Source organism: Calonectris borealis, chromosome 1, assembly GCF_964195595.1.
Source record: "Calonectris borealis chromosome 1, bCalBor7.hap1.2, whole genome shotgun sequence".
Lineage (NCBI taxonomy): Eukaryota > Metazoa > Chordata > Aves > Procellariiformes > Procellariidae > Calonectris > Calonectris borealis.
In genome coordinates, this window is record NC_134312.1 from 151663652 (window position 1) to 151682370 (window position 18719).

Consider the following 18719-nt stretch of genomic DNA (forward strand, 5'->3'; position numbering starts at 1 on the left):
GAATAACCCCAACTCTTTCAGCCTTTCTTTGTAGGAGAGGTGTTCCATCCCCCTGATCATTTTCGTGGCCCTCCTTTGGATCCGCTCCAACAGGTCCATGTCCTTCTTGAGCTGAGGGTTCCAGAGTTGGACACAGTACTCCAGATGGGGTCTCACCAGAGCAGAGTAGAGGGACAGAATCACCTCCCTTGACCTGCTGGCCACGCTGCTTTTGATGCCCAGCTTTAATCTAGTTCAGTCTAGTTTAACACAGAAATGTTTGCTGGGGATATTTTCTCTTTGGCCTATGGAGAGGATTTAGTAATAGGAGCAGCTGTCAATACGCAAGTCCAGGCTACTGATTTAATCCAAATATTCAAAATGAATGCAGTTCTCTAAAGGGCAGCAATATCTTGCATCAAGTTTGAAAACAAACTAAAAGCTTCCTGTTAAATGTAGAAATTACATTGTCAGTTCCTGGCCCACCAAGTTTCCCCCCAAAATGCAGGAAACACTGAAACCAGAAACATGCATTTGCTACATTAGTACAAACGTGGGCAACTGAAGGGCTTTAGGTCAACAGAGATTCCTGCCCACAAATACAGGATGTCTCAGTAAATTGACTGCCTGAGAAAAAAATCATCTGGCAGAGGTGCTGCTGTTCATCACATCACGGCTAAATATCAGCCTGGGCAGCCTTCTGCTACTTGTTTGTTTTTTGTTTATGATTAACTTGATTTGCTATCTTACTATTGCCAGTATGAGGAAAAGGCATTGCCTGCTCTCTTTTTTCAGAGAGCACGTATTTCCGTCCTCTTGGGTTGCCCTATGAAACCACGTAAGTCAGCTCAGTTTGTCAATCTAATCCTCATTCAGTGTCATAAGAGTCATCAGTAAATGGAAAACATGCTTAACTCAGTCAGTTGGTGACATGAGCAGTGCTGTACAAAAGGTCGCACAGACGACCTATTTGTTGCTCCTTGGAAATCTCTGAATCTATCAGAAGTGCAAAATACTGACAGTGACTGGTCTGAAAGGAGCTGCATAGCCACTGCAAGGATAGAGGCACCATATAATCAAGGGCTCGTATCACGGGACTTGGGAAAGTCACCTTTGCTCTCACTTCCTTAGGTAACTCTTCACCCAGCTGCAATTCAGATAAAAAGTAATACAGGTCAGAGTGCAGTCCTAGAAAAAAAAGGGGGAAACAAACACTGGATGTGTGGTTACACAAAACCTGGCTTTTCTTATCCTATTGATATTATCCTTATATGTATTCAAAGACAGAAATGTTAGCCTTTATGACAAAATATAGCTGGCAGGGGAATAGAAAAGTGGGATGTTTCTGCTTTTTATGCCCTCTCAAGCCACCACAGCTGAGAGAGATCAACCTGTGGATTCAGTCAAAATTTGCAAAATGTTATTAATTATACCAATGTAAAACTAAGGGAAAAGTGCATTGCTACCAGTGAAGATGATTGGATCTGTAGTTACCAGAAAACTTTGGGAAAGGGGTGAATAGGCTGTATGCATCCCCCAGTGAGCCTGGAGACTACTGTGCTTTGGTGTCTATTATGACAGTATGTCAATAGAGATGTGCATATGCTTCTGGATAGATGACTGGAGGGTTCCTACATCTAGAGTGCCTTTAACTTACATATCTTTAGGTTTGTCAGTTTTATGTAGCCCTGTATGTTAGGGAGTGCTTCGACTGTCTAGAGCTCAATGGTAGTGATGACGAGGTCGAGTGCTTGTGGGTAAGGATGAGGGGGAAGGCCAACAAGGCAGATATCCTGCTGGGAGTCTGTTATAGACCACCTAGCCAGGACGAGGAGGCAGACAAAATATTCTACCAGAGGCTGGCAGAAGTCTCCCAGTCGCTAGCCCTGGTTCTCGTGGGGGACTTCAACTTTCCTGACGTCTGCTGGAAATACCACACGGCAGAGAGGAAACAGTCGAGGAGGTTCCTGGAGTGTGTGGAGGATAACTTCCTGACGCAGATGGTAAGCGAGCCCACTAGGGGAGGTGCCTCCCTTGACCTGCTGTTCACAAACAGAGAAGGGCTGGTGGGAGGAGGCCGGCTTGGGCTTAGCGACCATGAAATGATAAAATACTCAATACTTAGTGAAGTAAAGAGGGGGGCCAGCAAAACCGCTACCATGGACTTCCAGAGGGCGGACTTTGGCCTGCTCAGGACACTGGTCGAGAGGGTCCCTTGGGAGACAGTCCTGAGAGGCAAAGGGGTCCAGGAAGGCTGGATGCTCTTCAAGAAGGAAGTCTTAAAGGCGCAGGAGCGGGCTGTCCCCATGTGCCGTAAGAAGAACGGGCGGGGAAGACGACCGGCCTGGCTGAACGGGGAGCTCTGGCTGGGACTCAGGAAAAAAAGGAGAGTTTATCACCTTTGGAAGAAGGGGCAGGCAACTCAAGAAGAGTACAGGGATCTCGTTAGGTCGTGCAGAGAGAAAATTAGAAAGGCAAAAGCCCAGCTAGAACTCAACCTGGCCACTGTCGTGAGAGACAACAAAAAATGCTTTTACAAGTATCTTAATGACAGAAGGAGAGCCAAGGAGAATCTCCACCCTCTATTGGATGAAGGGGGAGGGAGGAACGTTGCCACCAAGGATGAGGATAAGGCTGAGGTACTCAACGCCTTCTTTGCCTCCGTCTTTAATAGTCAGAGCAGTTATCCTCAGGGTACTCAGCCCCCTGAGCTGGAAGACAGGGACGGCGAGCAGGATAAACCCCCCATAATCCAAGAGGAAGCAGTTAATGACCTGCTACGCCACCTGGACGCTCACAAGTCTATGGGGCCGGATGGGATCCACCCGAGGGTACTGAGGGAGCTGGCGGCGGAGCTTGCCAAGCCGCTCTCCATCATTTACCAGCAGTCCTGGATAACTGGGGAGGTACCGGACGACTGGAGGCTCGCCAAAGTGACGCCCATCTACAAGAAGGGCCGGAAGGATCCAGGGAACTACAGGCCGGTCAGCCTGACCTCGGTGCCGGGGAAGATCATGGAGCGGTTTGTTTTGAGGGTGCTCACGAGCCATGTGCGGAACAACCAGGGGATCAGGCCCAGCCAGCACGGGTTCATGGAAGGTAGGTCCTGTTTGACCAACCTGATCTCCTTCTATGACCAGGTGACCCGCCTAGTGGATGAGGGAAAGGCAGTGGATGTGGTCTACCTGGACTTCAGTAAGGCCTTTGACACTGTCTCCCATGGCATTCTCCTAGAGAAACTGGCGGCTCATGGCTTAGATAGGCGTACTCTTCGCTGGGTAAAAAACTGGCTGGACGGCCGAGCCCAGAGAGTTGTGGTGAACGGAGTTAAATCCAGTTGGCAGCCGGTCACGAGCGGCGTTCCCCAGGGCTCAGTACTGGGGCCGGTCTTGTTCAATATCTTTATCAACGATCTGGATGAGAGGATCGAGTGCTCCCTCAGTAAGTTTGCAGATGACACCAAGTTGGGTGGGAGTGTTGATCTGCTTGAGGGTAGGAAGGCTCTGCAGAGGGACCTGGACAGGCTGGATCGATGGGCTGAGGCCAACTGTATGAGGTTCAACAAGGCCAAGTGACGGGTCCTGCACTTTGGCCACAATAACCCCAGGCAACGCTACAGGCTTGGGGAAGACTGGCTGGAAAGCTGCCCAGAGGAAAAGGACCTGGGGGTGCTGGTTGACAGCCGGCTGAACATGAGCCGGCAGTGTGCCCAGGTGGCCAAGAAGGCCAACGGCATCCTGGCCTGTATCAGAAATAGTGTGGCCAGCAGGAGCAGGGAGGTGATCGTGCCCCTGTACTCGGCACTGGTGAGGCCGCACCTCGAATCCTGTGTTCAGTTTTGGGCCCCTCACTACCAGAAGGACATTGAGGTGCTGGAGCGTGTCCAGAGAAGGGCAACGAAGCTGGTGAAGGGCCTGGAGCACAAGTCTGATGAGGAGCGGCTGAGGGAACTGGGGTTGTTTAGTCTGGAGAAGAGGAGGCTGAGGGGAGACCTCATCGCGCTCTACAACTACCTGAAAGGAGGTTGTAGTGAGGTGGGTGTTGGTCTCTTCTCCCAAGTAACATGCGATAGGACGAGAGAAAATGGCCTCAAGTTGTGCCAAGGGAGGTTTAGACTGGATTTTAGGAGAAATTTCTTTACTGAAAGAGTGATCAGGCCTTGGACCAGGCTGCCCAGGGAAGTGGTTGAGTCACCATCCCTGGAGATATTTAAAAGACGTGTAGATGAGGTGCTTAGGGACATGGTTTTGTGGGCACGGTGGTGTTGGGTTGACGGTTGGACTCGATGATCTTAGAGGTCTTTTCCAACCTTAATGATTCTATGATTCTATGTACAGAAGAGCTTTAAATGATGTGTTTATATACAGAGATTGTTTACTAATACCTACATAAATTGGTAAGAGGTTTAATTCATTTTTACGTAAGATTTTGTTAACCAATGAGCACCTGCAGAAGGAGACTGTACATGTTCAGCTAAATTATTTCAAATCAGTTTAAACTATTGTCAAGCTTCTGGTGCAAACAAGTGACTCTGTTTACTATGGTGACAGAGGTCTGTACAAAGTTCTGTTAGACATATGCCCTGAATATACACCTATGCTTTATTTTCATCCAGTTACCTAGATGCATGATTTTACTAACCTTCTTACACAGGTGCAACTTCAGTTTAAAAAGGACTTGTGTCAGTTTAGTTAATGCAATCCCACAGCAACTTCTTCAATGCTGCTTGTCTCTTTTTTTATAAGTAAGTGTACCTGCAGAGTTTTGATAGCTGAGAAACTGTTATTAATCTCTAACAAATGTTTGAAAATCAGTGTTGATTAATACACATTAACTGTTCACATGGTTCTTTTTGTAGCTCTGCATTAACAGCTACCAAAACAAATCCTCCCATGGGAATGACTGAAGATTCCTGCTTCAATATAGACTTTTTAATGGGAACTGCTCTATTAATTCTAGGGTAGTCACAGTCACCCTTTAACTTGACTGTCAATAGCAACTAGGGGAGCCATTTTACTTTCACATGGAATGCAACCATTCACGAAATAGAATGGAAGAAGCACCAAGCTTCAGAAAATTAAAGAAAGAGACAGAGAAGGGAGCCATTCTACCTTCTTAGCTAGCATTCAAACACAGAGGGACACTGCTTTTCTTTCCACTAATTTCCACTGTAGATTATCTGCTTCATGCTTGGATTGAAAGTCACTATTTCTCCAGTTAGGAAACAGACGGTGGACAGGAAGTAGTTTTTATTTAATTTGTCCTATCCATATAGAATATGGATATCCTATCTTATAATATATACTTTATATTTTTTTAATAATGATTTATGCCAACATTTTCGCAAAGAGCCTTATCTTTACAACAAGGTTAATTATTAATTCTGGAATTTTCCAGAGGTGCATTAACATAATATTTTAAGCTTGGACTGAAGCTTCCATTTCCCTCACGTCCTCAATGAGTGATGCAAGCCCTGTCTCAGTGTAGGCTGTAGGTGAGCCTAGAGGCACATTGAGAGAGAAAGTTAAGCCCTTTATACTCATAGGATGCAATGAAACTGTGCTGCCAGACCTAAAGCCATGGGCTTAGGCTGGATAACAAGGCTCTGCCTGCCCTCCAGACCAAGCACAGACTTAGGCACTGTGTAGGCGGACCAGGAATGTTGTCATGCAGCAGTGTCGCATGGTTGATGTTGCAGAGGCAAATTACTCATGGATTATTTTGCAGAAGGGCTTCAGCATAGCCTGCTGCAAGGGCAGTTGGTATTTATCAGCAATGTGAGCTGCAGTGTGAGCTCAGACTGCCTTTAGGATTTGTGAAGGCTCACAGCTGAATTATAGCCATCTACCACGACCATAGAAACAGAGGGATTATGTCAAAAGCAAGCCACAGTGGGTTCTGTTCTGGTATAGGCAATACAGATACAAGTATAGATAGAGTCTTAGGTTAGACACCTAAACATGAAGGTAACTGATTTTTTTTTTTAATTGTTAAAATTGGGCCTCTTGATTCACAGTAACTTCTTATTGTACCAATAACCCTCACTCATCTATATTTGCTACTATCTCTGTGTGCAGTTAAAAGGGCTTTCATGTTCTGTTAACAATGGAACAGTCTTTTATAGCCAGACCCAACCCTAAGTGCTCAAACAAAATATTAGTTTCCGTGTTTGAGTTTCACGCTAATCTTTCAACAGGCTTGGTGGGCTTTGCAGACAAGTAATAAAACACCAAACTTCTTACCTTTCAGTTCCCTATTGCAATTTAAGAGCACAATTAAGGACTACGTATACAATTTCTTTTTTTAATACTTAACCAAATCCTTCACACACAAAGTAGTTTTGAGATAGAAAGGACAGTACTGGCCTTGCATCTTATTTACTCATATAAACATTCAGATTAGCCTTCCCCTTTACACTTCAACTCTTTTACTGTACCTGTAGCCTCTACCATTCCATTCCAGTGGGAACATACTGAACCTGAACCCAACCCAACAAAATGGCCCTAATCAGCCAAAAAATTTATGGTTCATTTGCATGGGGCAGGGAGAATACTTTAAGTTTCCAAAGAAGAATAGTTAACATACCATAAATTCATACCCTGCCTTCCTTTATACTAATTTGGCATGTAGAAAAGCCATAAAAATAGCTCAAAGCAAGAATGCTGACCGGCCCGGCATGGTTCACAAGCAAAAGAGTTTGTGATCTTCAGAACCTGTTGGAAAGGCAGATTCTACAATGGCAAGTATTTAAAGCATCAGCTCTTGAATGCTGGAAACAAATTCCACAGTTGCAAAATTACAGTAATTTACTCATTCTGTGCTCTTCAGAAAATTCTTGCAGGTCTAATAATTCCAATGATAGTGAACAAGTATTTGTATCCTGCCTTGATGTAAGGGCTAATAACAGCCCTGTGGGACTTGGCTTCTCAACAAAAGCGGGATTTAAAGTCTGTTATGCTCTGTCCCAACACATCTCATAAATGTCTTGGTAATCTTGTTTTACATAAACAGTGCTATTTAAGAAGATGAACTAATTATCTTTTTCAAAGATAATAAAATCATAGAATATATGGAGCACATAAATTATTCCTGTTTTTCTCACTTACCTTGTCTCAAATTAGCTGCATGGAATATATATCAACTTACTGGCTCCTTCAGGATAGGTAAAATGTACAATTCATAAACTGTTTAAGAAAATTATGTAAGACTATTGCAGGTACAAATCGACATTTTTTCCCACAAAATACTGAGCAACTTGTACTTTATTGTAACAAGTTGAAATAATCAACACTCAAAAGCCTCAATATTTTTTCTTCTAGTTACCCCAGAAACTTTTAAAATTCTTCTACCATTCCCTAAACAGGACGCTTTGCAATTGCTGTTGCAACTCAAGACCAGAATGAAAGACTGTCAAGATAATCTCAGTTGTAAAATATACCTAAATTCTGTGGTACAAAATGGAGGGGGGGTGGGAGGGGAGAATTGGCCTGTCTCTGTCAAATACATAGCTCACAGGAGCAGAGATCTGTATCAGGGGCTGAGTGCTCTCTAGCCAGAATCAGTTAGTTTCAGAAAGCCTGCAATGAGTGAGCCGGTAGTTCACTGCCTTCAGTACAAACACATCTGAACGCACTTTGTGTGTCCGCCTTGGACAGTCTCCAAAATCAATCTCCTCATAGGCTAAGTCACGAGATGACCCAAGAGTCGAATCATAATACATATTTTCCGGGGATAGAAAGAAAGAACAAATTTACATGAAACACTGTTTTCTCCGGGGTTTTCCAAAGGAGAAGGTAAGCTTTCCTATCGTGTTCTCTCCAGACGTCCAACTTCAATCGGAGACTGACCTGGAAGGACAAAGCAGTGCTGCATGGCATAGTTTAGGGTCAAAAGCTTTTGCCACAGAATGGTTTTGGAAGGACTGTATCTAGAAAGGCTCTTCTTGAAGTTGTGTGAAACCCCCATGTTAGACCACGGCAGTGCAGGCGTAGGTACCAGTTCAGAGTCTCCCAAAGTGGATGGGGAAAGAAAGATTTAATCTGTTTAGTGCCCCGTGTGGCTTCTAAAAAGTATAAGAATATAAGTAATGGAAAAACAGCTCCTTGCAGTTTGGTTAGGGAGATCTGTTCCTTGCCAGCAACCTCTGTGAGAGCATGGAACCATATGTTCCTGCTGCAGTTGTGTACCTGCATATATTACAATATACAATAAATATAGATAACGTACAGTGAATGCATTGGGGAAAAAAAAAAAGACGAGGAAATAATTTTTGAGGTATATGTGAAGAACCTTTCTGCCTTTTGTCACTATTTGTCATTTGAATTTTAAAAGAAGACTTACAATAAGTAGACTTGGAAAAATGCAAATTATTCTTCCCAGAGCAGCATTTTGACTAACATGAGTCTCTTTTTTTATTAAAATAATAGATATTCTCTCATGACACCATAATTAATTCAGTGATATTCAATATTTATCCAGTGAACTATAAATAGATTAATATGCCTAAATTGTTTCTCCCAGGCAACTTCTCATTAAAAATCAATTGCTTATCACGAATGTCAAAAATAATTCAGGCACTACCAAAGTGCATGCATGATTACAATAAAAAATGCGTGCACTTTAAAGTAGGTATTGCTCCCCTCAAACACCTACCCAAATGGCCATAAAAAAGGCTCTTAATTAAAAAAACACAGAACTACAAGCCATAATTTCTGGCTTCTGCTATTTGCTCTGGTACAATCCTTCATATCCGACGTTTGATAAATAACTTAATCACTCTGTGCTTTCATCGAGATATTAAAAACAGGATCCTAAATCCTTAACTACCTGTCTGAGCACATAGCCATTCACCTCATACCCTCCTTATGGTGACAGTGAGAGACAGACTTGCCTAATAACAGGCTCTCCGCACGGTAAGGTGCCCTTGCAGCGGCGGGTACCCCTCAGGAGCCCTTCAGGACTAGGAAATGGTGGGGTGCAGCTGTGTTGGAGCCGTACCCCTCCCCCTGTGCCGTTTTTATTAGCCGGAGCGCGTGTGGCTGGCCGCACTACCTCCACCTCCTGGCTGAAGCCGCCTTTCAGGTCGGTTTTGCCCCCGAAGCAGCCCGGCCACACTACCAAACCCTGTCAGGCGACGTTTGCCCGCCAGCTCTGTACCTCAGCCCGCCCTTCCTGCACCACCCCCACCCGCCTCCGCGTAAGTGAGGCGTTGAACTGCCGGCGCCGCGTGCCAGGGCGCGGGGCCGGGCCCGGAGGGGGCGGGGCCCAGGTGACGGACGTTCTCTAAGCCTCGGCCAGCCCGGCTCGGGGGGGAGGGGAGGTGCTGCGTTACCGGCGTGCGGGGATGACGGAGGCGGAAGTGGGTCGGGGAGGATGTAGCGGCGCTGACAGCGGCTGCGGCGCCGGGATCTCCCCGCCCCTGCAAGACAGGCGGCCCCGCCATGGAGGTAACGGGGCGGCCGGCGCGGCTGGGGAAGAGCGGAGCCGGCGGGGGCGGGGGGCTGTCCGTTGCCGGGGGGCTGTCCGTTGCCGGGGGGCTGTCCGTTGCCGGGGGGGCGCGTGACCTTGGGCTGCAGCACGCGGGACAGTGGGAGGTACGCGCCAGCTCCCTCCCCGCCCCCCGCGGGTCGCGCACCCCCTCCCTACCGTTGGCGGGCGACTGTCCCCGACCGGGGCGGTCGCGGCTGGCGGGCGGCGCCGCTCGCCTCAGGGCCCGCCGCCGGCTGCTGTCCGGGGCCAGCGTGGCGGACGGGGTAGCCCCGGCGCGCCCCTTGGCCTCCTCCCCGCCTGCCCGCGGGGGTGGTGCAGCCCCGCTGGGCGGCAGCTGTGAGGGGGTGCGATGCGCGGCCCGCCGCGCTCCCGCCTGGGCTGAGGATGGAAATGGGTGCTGTGGTCCTGCCCTGCGGCGGTGCGAGCGCCGGTGCGGACTTCAGGGGTTGCTTCGTGCCTCTTGCTAGAAGGTGGGGATGTCACCCTGTTTGCACGGGCGGGGGGAGGTCAGCCGGTGCTGACTCAAGGGAAGAAACACTCGGATGACATGCAGTGAATGCGTTGAGTGGTTGCTCTTTGAAAGTACCCACGGGTGAACAAACATTCCTTTTTGACTGAGGTGACCTGATGCGTTAACAGTACGCCAACTATGAAACACCTACCAACACAAGCAAATAAAATCACTGAAGTATATGTATCCAGTGCAGCTTTCATAACCACCAAGGCAAATCCAAAGGCAACGCTGAAGAGTTTAAAATTCATACATGACATAACTCTCCTGCTAGTTTCTGAGCTGCGTATGTTCTAACTACGCCTCTGTTTGCTGAAGCGGCCACAACCAAAATGTGTTTTGATGTGACTTGGTATGATTAGAGTTGGTGATGTCTGAAAGTTGCACACTGCTCAGAAAATTGCTGTTCATAATTGTCATTACTGCCCCAGTTCACATCAAAGATTGATACATTGCATTTATACATCGGTTAGGCTTTCTATGTATGTTTAGCTATTGCAAAAGTAAGTGGCAGATAGCAATTAAAATACACCGAACATGCTAAACTGTGGCTTGGAAACACCGTAGTGTAGATACGATAGGCTTTAAATTAAAAAAAAATCTCTTTTATATATATGTCAGTAAAGTATGGAAGCATACCCTGTTTTCAGAATGGTGGAATAGAAACTTGAGAATCCTTGCAGGATTCAGTGTTGTGCTTAGAAGTGTACTTACTATCTGCTGGCTCACAGCTCGAATGCACCTAATCAGTGAAAAGTTCAGGGTTTTTATTAACCGTATTCCTCATCGTTCTTCTAATTCAAACGGATGAAGCCCTCTACACGAGCTACTTGTGGTTTCTGTTACCAGAACAGCAAAACTGAATGCATCGTCTTACATGATACGTGGTTCTGCCTCTGTGCATATTGGCTTAAAGGAGAGTAAAAGTAATATGTAGATTCATCTGACCTTACTGTAATATGGAGAGACATGTGCTATCATTTTCTGAACAGTACATACAATTTGTTGTACTTTAATTATACTGTGTAAACGTACTGCTTGTAGTGAGAGTTTTGCTAATCGCAGAGCTGAAATATTAAGAATGTAAATGTTGACAAAGTTTTGCATACCAAGAAAATCTGAAACTTAAACTTTATAGCTTTTTTTTTAAATGCTATATTTATGTTTAACAGGCACATTATTTTCTAATGAGTTTGCTGTTGCCATCTCAAAAAAAACGCCACTAGCCCATGTGATACAGAGGGAGATAACTGTAACTGCCTTTGTCCTTGGTCTGTACTTGAACTCATATTTCTAATGATGGCCTTTCTTGTTATCTGTATCAGCTGTTCTCTCTAAATTGGTAGTCAGTGATTCTCCATTCTAGTAGTGCTTAAATCCAGTTTGTTTTTTCCTTAGTTTCTATTATAAGGGGTTTTTTGTGTGAATAAAGAGAGTAGCAAAATAAAAGTGAAGGTATGTGTGTATACATATACACACGCAGGTAGATATGTATAAAAATACAAATATTTATATATACACCCCTTCACTTTTATACACACATGCGTGCATACGCCCACACACACGATAGTATGAAGGAAAAAGCAGGGTAAAGGTCAAAGCTTGGAAACGCTACCCTTAAGATATTGGAAGTGTCTGTTCCATTTTCCTTTGCCCCATTTTAGTTATGTATGTTTCTTCATGTTTCCAAGTATAGGTAAGCATATCTCATATAAACCACTGCAAAGTAACATAGTCTTTCCCAGGTTAGATCTGTGGAAGTTAACAGTAGAAGGCGTTATGCACGGATGTTAGGAATAGAGAGCCCAGAATTTGCAGTCTTTTCAAATATGTTTGTCAGGCCAGCACTTTTAGTGCTAACTAGTGTGTTTAAAAAAAAAAAAAAAGTGTGTGTTATATTTTGTTCAAAAGAGCCCTGGTTTCGCAGACTCTTTTCAAATACATTTGTTAGACCAACAATTTTCGTGATAACCAGTGTGTTTAAGAAAGAAAGAAAAAACGTTGAGGGGTATATGTGGTTCAAAAGTGCCCAAAGTTTGATTTAACTGCTAGTCCTCTACGAGTATTTTTTGTTCATGCCTTTTTTTAATGAGTCTTTTAAGAACAAGATAGTGAGTCACAGCTTTGTAACCTCTTGTAAATAAAATGATTTTTCACTACTGTATCAATTCTAGATGCCAATTCAGTAATGGAATCATAAGATCCTACTGGTTTGGAAATCAGGAATTTTCTGTTCTGCTGTTGTATTGGACTAATCAGAATAGCTCTCTATTGATTTTTTTTTTTTCCCTCGTTATCCTTCTGACTAGTTCTACAAATATATTTTTAATTTTTTTCTTGAGTTCCCACTATATTCAGTTATTCTCAGTGTTTGCAGACTTTCAGTTAGTTCCTTCGGTAGTCTATATGAAAATGTTCAGTTATCGCAGATTGTGCTTTATTTTGCTGTAGGTACAAGAAGCTGGGCAAGAGATGGTGGCGTCTTCTGTCACACCAGGATCAGGCAAATCAAAGGTAGTCAGACCTCACAAATCTAATTTATTTGGATAGCAGTAGTTGAAAGGGTTAGAGCTTAGCATGCAAGCTGTGACTAATAGGAAGACATAAAGGTATTTTTAAACAGTTTCCTGTCTTCTAGATTTCTTGAAAAATTGGTTTATAAACAGTAGTCTAAGGTGTTTTGGAAAACATGGGGAAAAAAAAAATCTCGTATTGGTATGTTCACTTCCTGTCATAATACTTGATAAAATGTTAGTAGCATCTAGTTCTGGCAGTGGTCTGTTTCATAATGTACACAGACTTCTTTGCATATGTTGGAAGTAAACTTAAACAATGTCAACGTTAGGTCAGCATGCTATTTACAAAACATTGTTTAAATTATGTTACTGAATTGTAACCCTTCCCAGCCGAGTTTTCCTTTCTAACTGATGCTGCCCAGTTGTGTACTCTAGAATGATTTTGGAAAAGTACGGAATTAGGAGTAGTTTCTGTTACCGCACTTGAAATAACAGAATTGGATAATAGAACAGCAGTAACTTGGACTGTTATTGTTCTTGCAAATGTGTGATAAGACAGTTTCTTGCCCAAAAATTTAACTTCTTGGAAGTCAGATGCTAAAATGTCCTTTTTTCTGTTTACCTCTGGGTTAGAAGAAGCTGGTTTCTGTAATATGTATTTTTTTACAGCTGGACACATTGCCTAAAGAAGATCTCATCAAGTTTGCAAAAAAGCAAGTGATGCTTATACAGAAAGTGAAGTCAAGATGTACAGGTACCTTACCAGAAAGAGAACAATTTCTGCCTTAATGCTTGGTACTATCTGACTTTTCCTAATATCGCTGCGTATTTTTGCTAGGTAGATTTAAATTCTAGGCAAATATCCTAGATTTTTTTCTGCGATTTCACTATTTTTTGTGGGAGGATAAGGAGTGAAGTCCTGAGAGCAAGGAGGGAAGAAAAAGAAGCATTGCTTTTGTCAGGTATTAAATTAACTTTGGTCTGGCAGAGTGCCATGATGGAACAAAGTAGGTTGTGCAAGAGTTGAAATGGGACTTGTCATTGTCTGTTCCCCTTATCGGTTGCAGGGATACCTGAATATCTTTTCTCTAGCTTAAATTAATCATGAAATAGAAGATAAGACAATCATAAAAAAAAATTCTATCTATCTGTTGTCCCTCCACCCAAACAAGGAAGCTTTGCTTCCTCAGGAAACCATGCTAAATGTCAGGACTGGAGAAAGTACTGGAGAAAGAATGTTTGTTCTCTTTCCATTAGCCCTTTATATCACTTGGTAACAAACAAAAATCAATGAACTGAAAGACATTTGTGATTTGAATAGGAGTGTTGTTAGGCACTGGATTTACTAGTAATTTGCTACTGTGATGGAGCATCAATTCATGCTGTGGATTTCTATACTTCTTTTTTAAGAACTAGAGAAAGAGATTGAAGAACTCAGATCTAAAGCAGCTACTGGAGGAGCTGATGATATTATTCAGGTAGGAATACGTAATGGGTTTCTAATGTATTACATAATGTTAGCTGAAATAAATCTACAGAAATAATTTGTGGTAAATAGTAAATAGCTTTAAAACTGTTACTCAAATTGGATATAATAAATTTTCAGGAATTCAGGACACTTTTTTCCTCTTCCACCCAACATCCTTACTCCACTTTTCAGAATACACTATCAGTTCTGCGAGGAATAGAACAGAATAGTACAATTTCCGCAGCAAGACTTTTTCCTTGTGTAGTTGGTTGTTGGTTAGACAGGCTTTTCTTTATCTTAGAATGACCACTGCAGGAAGACTTCAGGCGTTTAGAAAACTTCTGAGACAGTCATTTGATGAGATCAGAAACACATAATGAAAGTTGCATGTCACAAGAAACACTTTTAGGAAAGTAACTGGAATTTTTTTAAGTGGCAAGAACATGTCTTTCTCAAAGTAAGGGTAATAGACAGCATATGAAAGTGAAAGTTGGTAGTGAGGAGGAATTTATCAACTGGAAAATTGTTTTTAATAATTTGGATGGAGATTTCTTTTCTACAGAAGGAGAGCTCCCCCCCCCACACCTGGTGATAAAAAATTAGCTGATCAGAAGTATGATTTTGAACAGAAACTATTCCTCAACATCATTGTTTTAGTCTACCTATTCCATATGCGTCATATTTGGGTTGAAAGTAACTTTAAAAATAAAACTGATCGGTTTAATTGACGAAAAAAGTCATGACCAATATGTCAGTTCCTATGCTTTGCAAAAATTGTTCAGGCTTCCGTTGTTAAGAAACCCTTCTTTCAGTGATCTTTCTCCCTTAAAATTAGGCTCTCACAGAAAGACTGGATGTTGTACTTCTGGAAAAAGCTGAAAGTCAGCAGCAGTGCATAGCTCTGAAAAAAGAAAATATTCAAAGAAAGCAAGAAGCAGAGGTACTGAAATGAGCAATACAACATTACTAAAATATTTCAGAATTATGTTTATCTGTATTTTCTAGTTTTGCTTGTTGTGTACTTTCATTTTAATCTTTTTCTTCACCTACCTGTGTTCTGTTTTACCTTGGAAAAAATCTAAAGGCTTCATATGTTAAAGCATATTTTCTCTGTATGCCCTAATTTATAGTTTTTATAGGACTGACAATAAATATAAAATTCATATATGCACCAGCTAGATACACAGCTGTTCAAAAAGAATTCAGTCTGTACATTAGTAGCCTACATATGCGATGGCTTCAATCAATCAGCCCTGTCTTTCCGTGGGAAATATGAGATTTACATTCAGATATTCATAGGAAGGAGCCTGTCAGCCAAGGCATCTAAATTATGTCAGTAATCTCAATTAATAATAAAGTGAAGAGTGAATTGCTTGCAATTGATGAACATTGTTATATTCCAGATACTTGAATTTGATGCACTAAAAGTAATTTGGTCTTTAACACATTATCAGAACAGTTGCTAAAGCTGAAATCTATCATGACTATTTTGTGAAATTATGCTGGTAAACATGATTTAAGACTTAGTTTTCCTTTCTCATTCTGAAAACGTTTTTGAACTCTCTGCAGTGTCTTCTGAATTGAGTTGTCCTAGCATAGTTAGATATTTTAAAACTATAGCAATTTTTAAAACTAAGGACTCCTAAATCTTCTAATTCATTATTGTAAACGGTTTATTTGGAAACTCTGTGTGCTAAATTACCAGTATTTAATAACTTCCATGTTTGTTTAGGCTGCAGTGGCTAAGACAGAAGAATTGCAGAAGCAACTGGAGCAATCAAGTATTGACTCTCTGAAAGAAATAAAAGCTCTGAAGAGTGAATTAGCAAATGCACAATGCAAACACAATGAGGACTTAACAAGGCTGAAAACAGAATTAGAGGAACAAGTGAAGAAACAAATGGGGCTGGTGGAACAGATTGAATGTCATAGTGATACTGAAAAAGAAGTTAAAAGATTACAAGATGATATCCAAAGAATTAAGTCTACTTATGAGGAGCAAATTTTGTGTCTGAGCAAGCAGTTGGAAACTGCGAATGAAGACAAAACCAAAGTAGTAACAGATCTGCAAGAAACTATTAAAAGCAACTCTCAGTGTTACTATAATGAAATCAATAATTTGAATGAAGAGCTTAAAAAATTAAAAATTGCCCATCAGGAAGAGGTGTCAGAGTTGATGCATGGGATTGAAATATCATCTAAAGAAAATGAAGAAAAGCAAAATCAGATAAATCAGTTACAGCACAATTTGGCAGAGGAGGGCTTAATAAAAGAGAAGAATGTGAAGGATGAAATGTGTGCTCCTACTGAGCAGTGTGAATATGACTTGGAGCAGCTGAGAGAAGTCTTAAATAAAAATGTAGAAAGCAAGATAGATGTTGTAGATACACAAGAAGAACCTTGTGTAGAAGCGAAAATGGAAGAAAAGGTTAGGCACCTGGAGCATAGCTTAGAAGAGCTCCAGTCCCAACATAGTATATTAAAAGATGAGTTAACTTACATGAGTAATGTTAAACTAAAACTGGAAGAGGAAATCCATCACATAAAGGATGAGTACTTTCATGAACGGGAAGACTTGGACTTTAAGATAAATGAATTGCAGCTTACTAAAGAAGATTACTCCTGTGTCATCGAAAAACTAAAATTGGAGCTTCAAGCAGCAAGACAGCACTGTGAAACCGCTGTAAAAGAGCGTAAGTTAGAAACTCAAACCCTGAAAGAGCAACATAAGAGAGAAATTTCTGAACTAAATGAAGCTTTGTTATCTGGTTCTGAAAAAGAAAAGATGGCATTAGTTTTTGAAATACAGGAACTTAGAGAACAACTTGAAAAGCTAACTCAGGAGAAGGAAGAAGCAGTGTGCAATTACAACAGCCTGAGAGAAACAATGGAAACTCTACAGACTGAGCTAGGGGAATCTGCTGGAAAGATCAGCCAGGAGTTTGAATCAATGAGACAACAGCAAGCTTCTGATGTCAGTGAACTGCAACAGAAACTCCGAGCTGCTTTCAATGAAAAGGACGTTCTTCTTGAAACTGTGAATCGCCTCCAGGAAGAAAGGGAAAAATTGTCATCTAATTTGCTAGAGATAGAAGAACTTAAATGTAAAATTGTTAGTCTTCAGGAGGAGAATAACACAATAACAAGCTCCATTGACCAAAAAGAGACTGCTATGAAAGAACTGGAAGAGAAGATCATTGCTCTTACTGATCAAAACAAGGATATTTTAAATGAAGTAAAATGCTTGGGTGAAGAGAGAGAAACCCTTCAGGAAAGGTGCAAGCAAGAACAAGGAAAAGTTCAGGAACTTCAGCAAGAAGTAGATGTTGCTAACCAGTACAATAGCGACCTGAAGAAAAAGGTGGAGGAATTAACAGAGAGACTGAATGAGGCTTTAACTGGGAAGAGTGAAAATGCTCAAACACTAGAGCAACTGGAAAATCAGATTGAATCTCTGGTGCGTGAAAGAGAGAACCTTTCATCTGAAACATATACTCTTCGTGAGGAAAATAAGAAAATCATTCAGGAAAAAGGCAAATTAAGTGAAGAGCTGGAAAAGATTACATCTGAAAAAGATGGTTGGTTAGTGTTGAAAGAGCAGTCTGAAAACTTAGAAAACAAACTACAAATGATGACTGCAGAAAAAGACCATATATCGACATTACTTGAAAGTGAACAAACGCACAGATCCCTTGTTCGAACTCAGCTGTACCACTTACTTGAAAAAGTGGGGTCCAGCGTTTCAGATTCTAATGAAGAATATGATTCCCTTAACTTGTTACAAATGGCAAATGAATGCTTGGCAAAAATGAAAGAAGAGCAGTGCCTTGCTCTACAGAACGAGGAGAAAGTTCTTCATTTGCAGCGGGAAGTTGAGAGACTAGAGGAAGAAAATGCAGCTCAATATGCAGAACATAGATCCCTGATTCAGGATTTTGAAAAGGAAAAGGATCTCTTGAAAGAAGAATTGGAAGGAGTGTTGTCTGAAAAAGAAGTACTTCAACGTGATATCCAGGAGCTGAAGAATGCCAGTGAAAAAACAAGGATTGAAAATCAAGATCTTCTAGCTAATATTGAAGAGATCACTCAAAAACTTGCTTTTTATGAAAGTCAAATACAAGAACAGCAAAAAGGATCAGAAGAACAAGACGACTTAAATTTCATTCTGGAACAAAAGGAGACTGAACTTAGAAATGTGAAAGACGAACTGAGTTCTCTAAAGGTTATATTTTGTTATTGAAGTATACAGACTAAACCTCTAAAGTCTTCAGAATTAAGGTTCAAAAAATACTTTCAATTCTCTCTGTTTTTTTTCCTTGGCCTCAAAGTGAGTTTCCCTTCTAGAAAGCACATGTTTCTGAGTTTCCTAGCACCTCAGAATCCCCTTCCTCCCCCCAGGAAAAAAACAACCAAACAAAACCAATCATAATGCTGTTTTGACAAAAGTTATTTGTACTTGAACCTCTCTTCCTATCAATACCCCCAAAGTGATCATTTAACTAGATGGACTAACTGACCTCATAATCTTTCACCTCTAACTTTCTATGACTCCATCTCAAACAAAACTCCTGCTTGATCTGCATTAGCTGCTTCTAACTTCAGGTCCTGGGAATTGATGGTTACATAAAACTGACAGCTGCAGAATTAATGGTCTCCCATTTTTTGTCCTCGGACAGCATGGCAAGCAGCTGTTAAAAGGTTGGAATGTTTTCCTTTCAACATAATTATGCTTTTTAGTTACCAAGCTGATAATGAA

The 18719-nt window shown here is 41.9% G+C and overlaps 1 protein-coding gene across 1 annotated transcript in view; it reads left to right on the forward strand.

The window, feature by feature from the left end:
• Window positions 1-9306: 9306 nt before the first annotated feature.
• GCC2 (GRIP and coiled-coil domain containing 2) overlaps window positions 9307-18719 on the forward strand; it is a 31367-nt gene continuing 21954 nt past the window's right edge. Inside the window, 7 exon segments of the mRNA XM_075136255.1 lie at window positions 9307-9409; window positions 9411-9425; window positions 12431-12493; window positions 13165-13249; window positions 13906-13973; window positions 14799-14903; window positions 15696-18185. Coding sequence (XP_074992356.1) covers window positions 9323-9409; window positions 9411-9425; window positions 12431-12493; window positions 13165-13249; window positions 13906-13973; window positions 14799-14903; window positions 15696-18185 — 2913 coding nt within the window. The 5' untranslated portion in view covers window positions 9307-9322.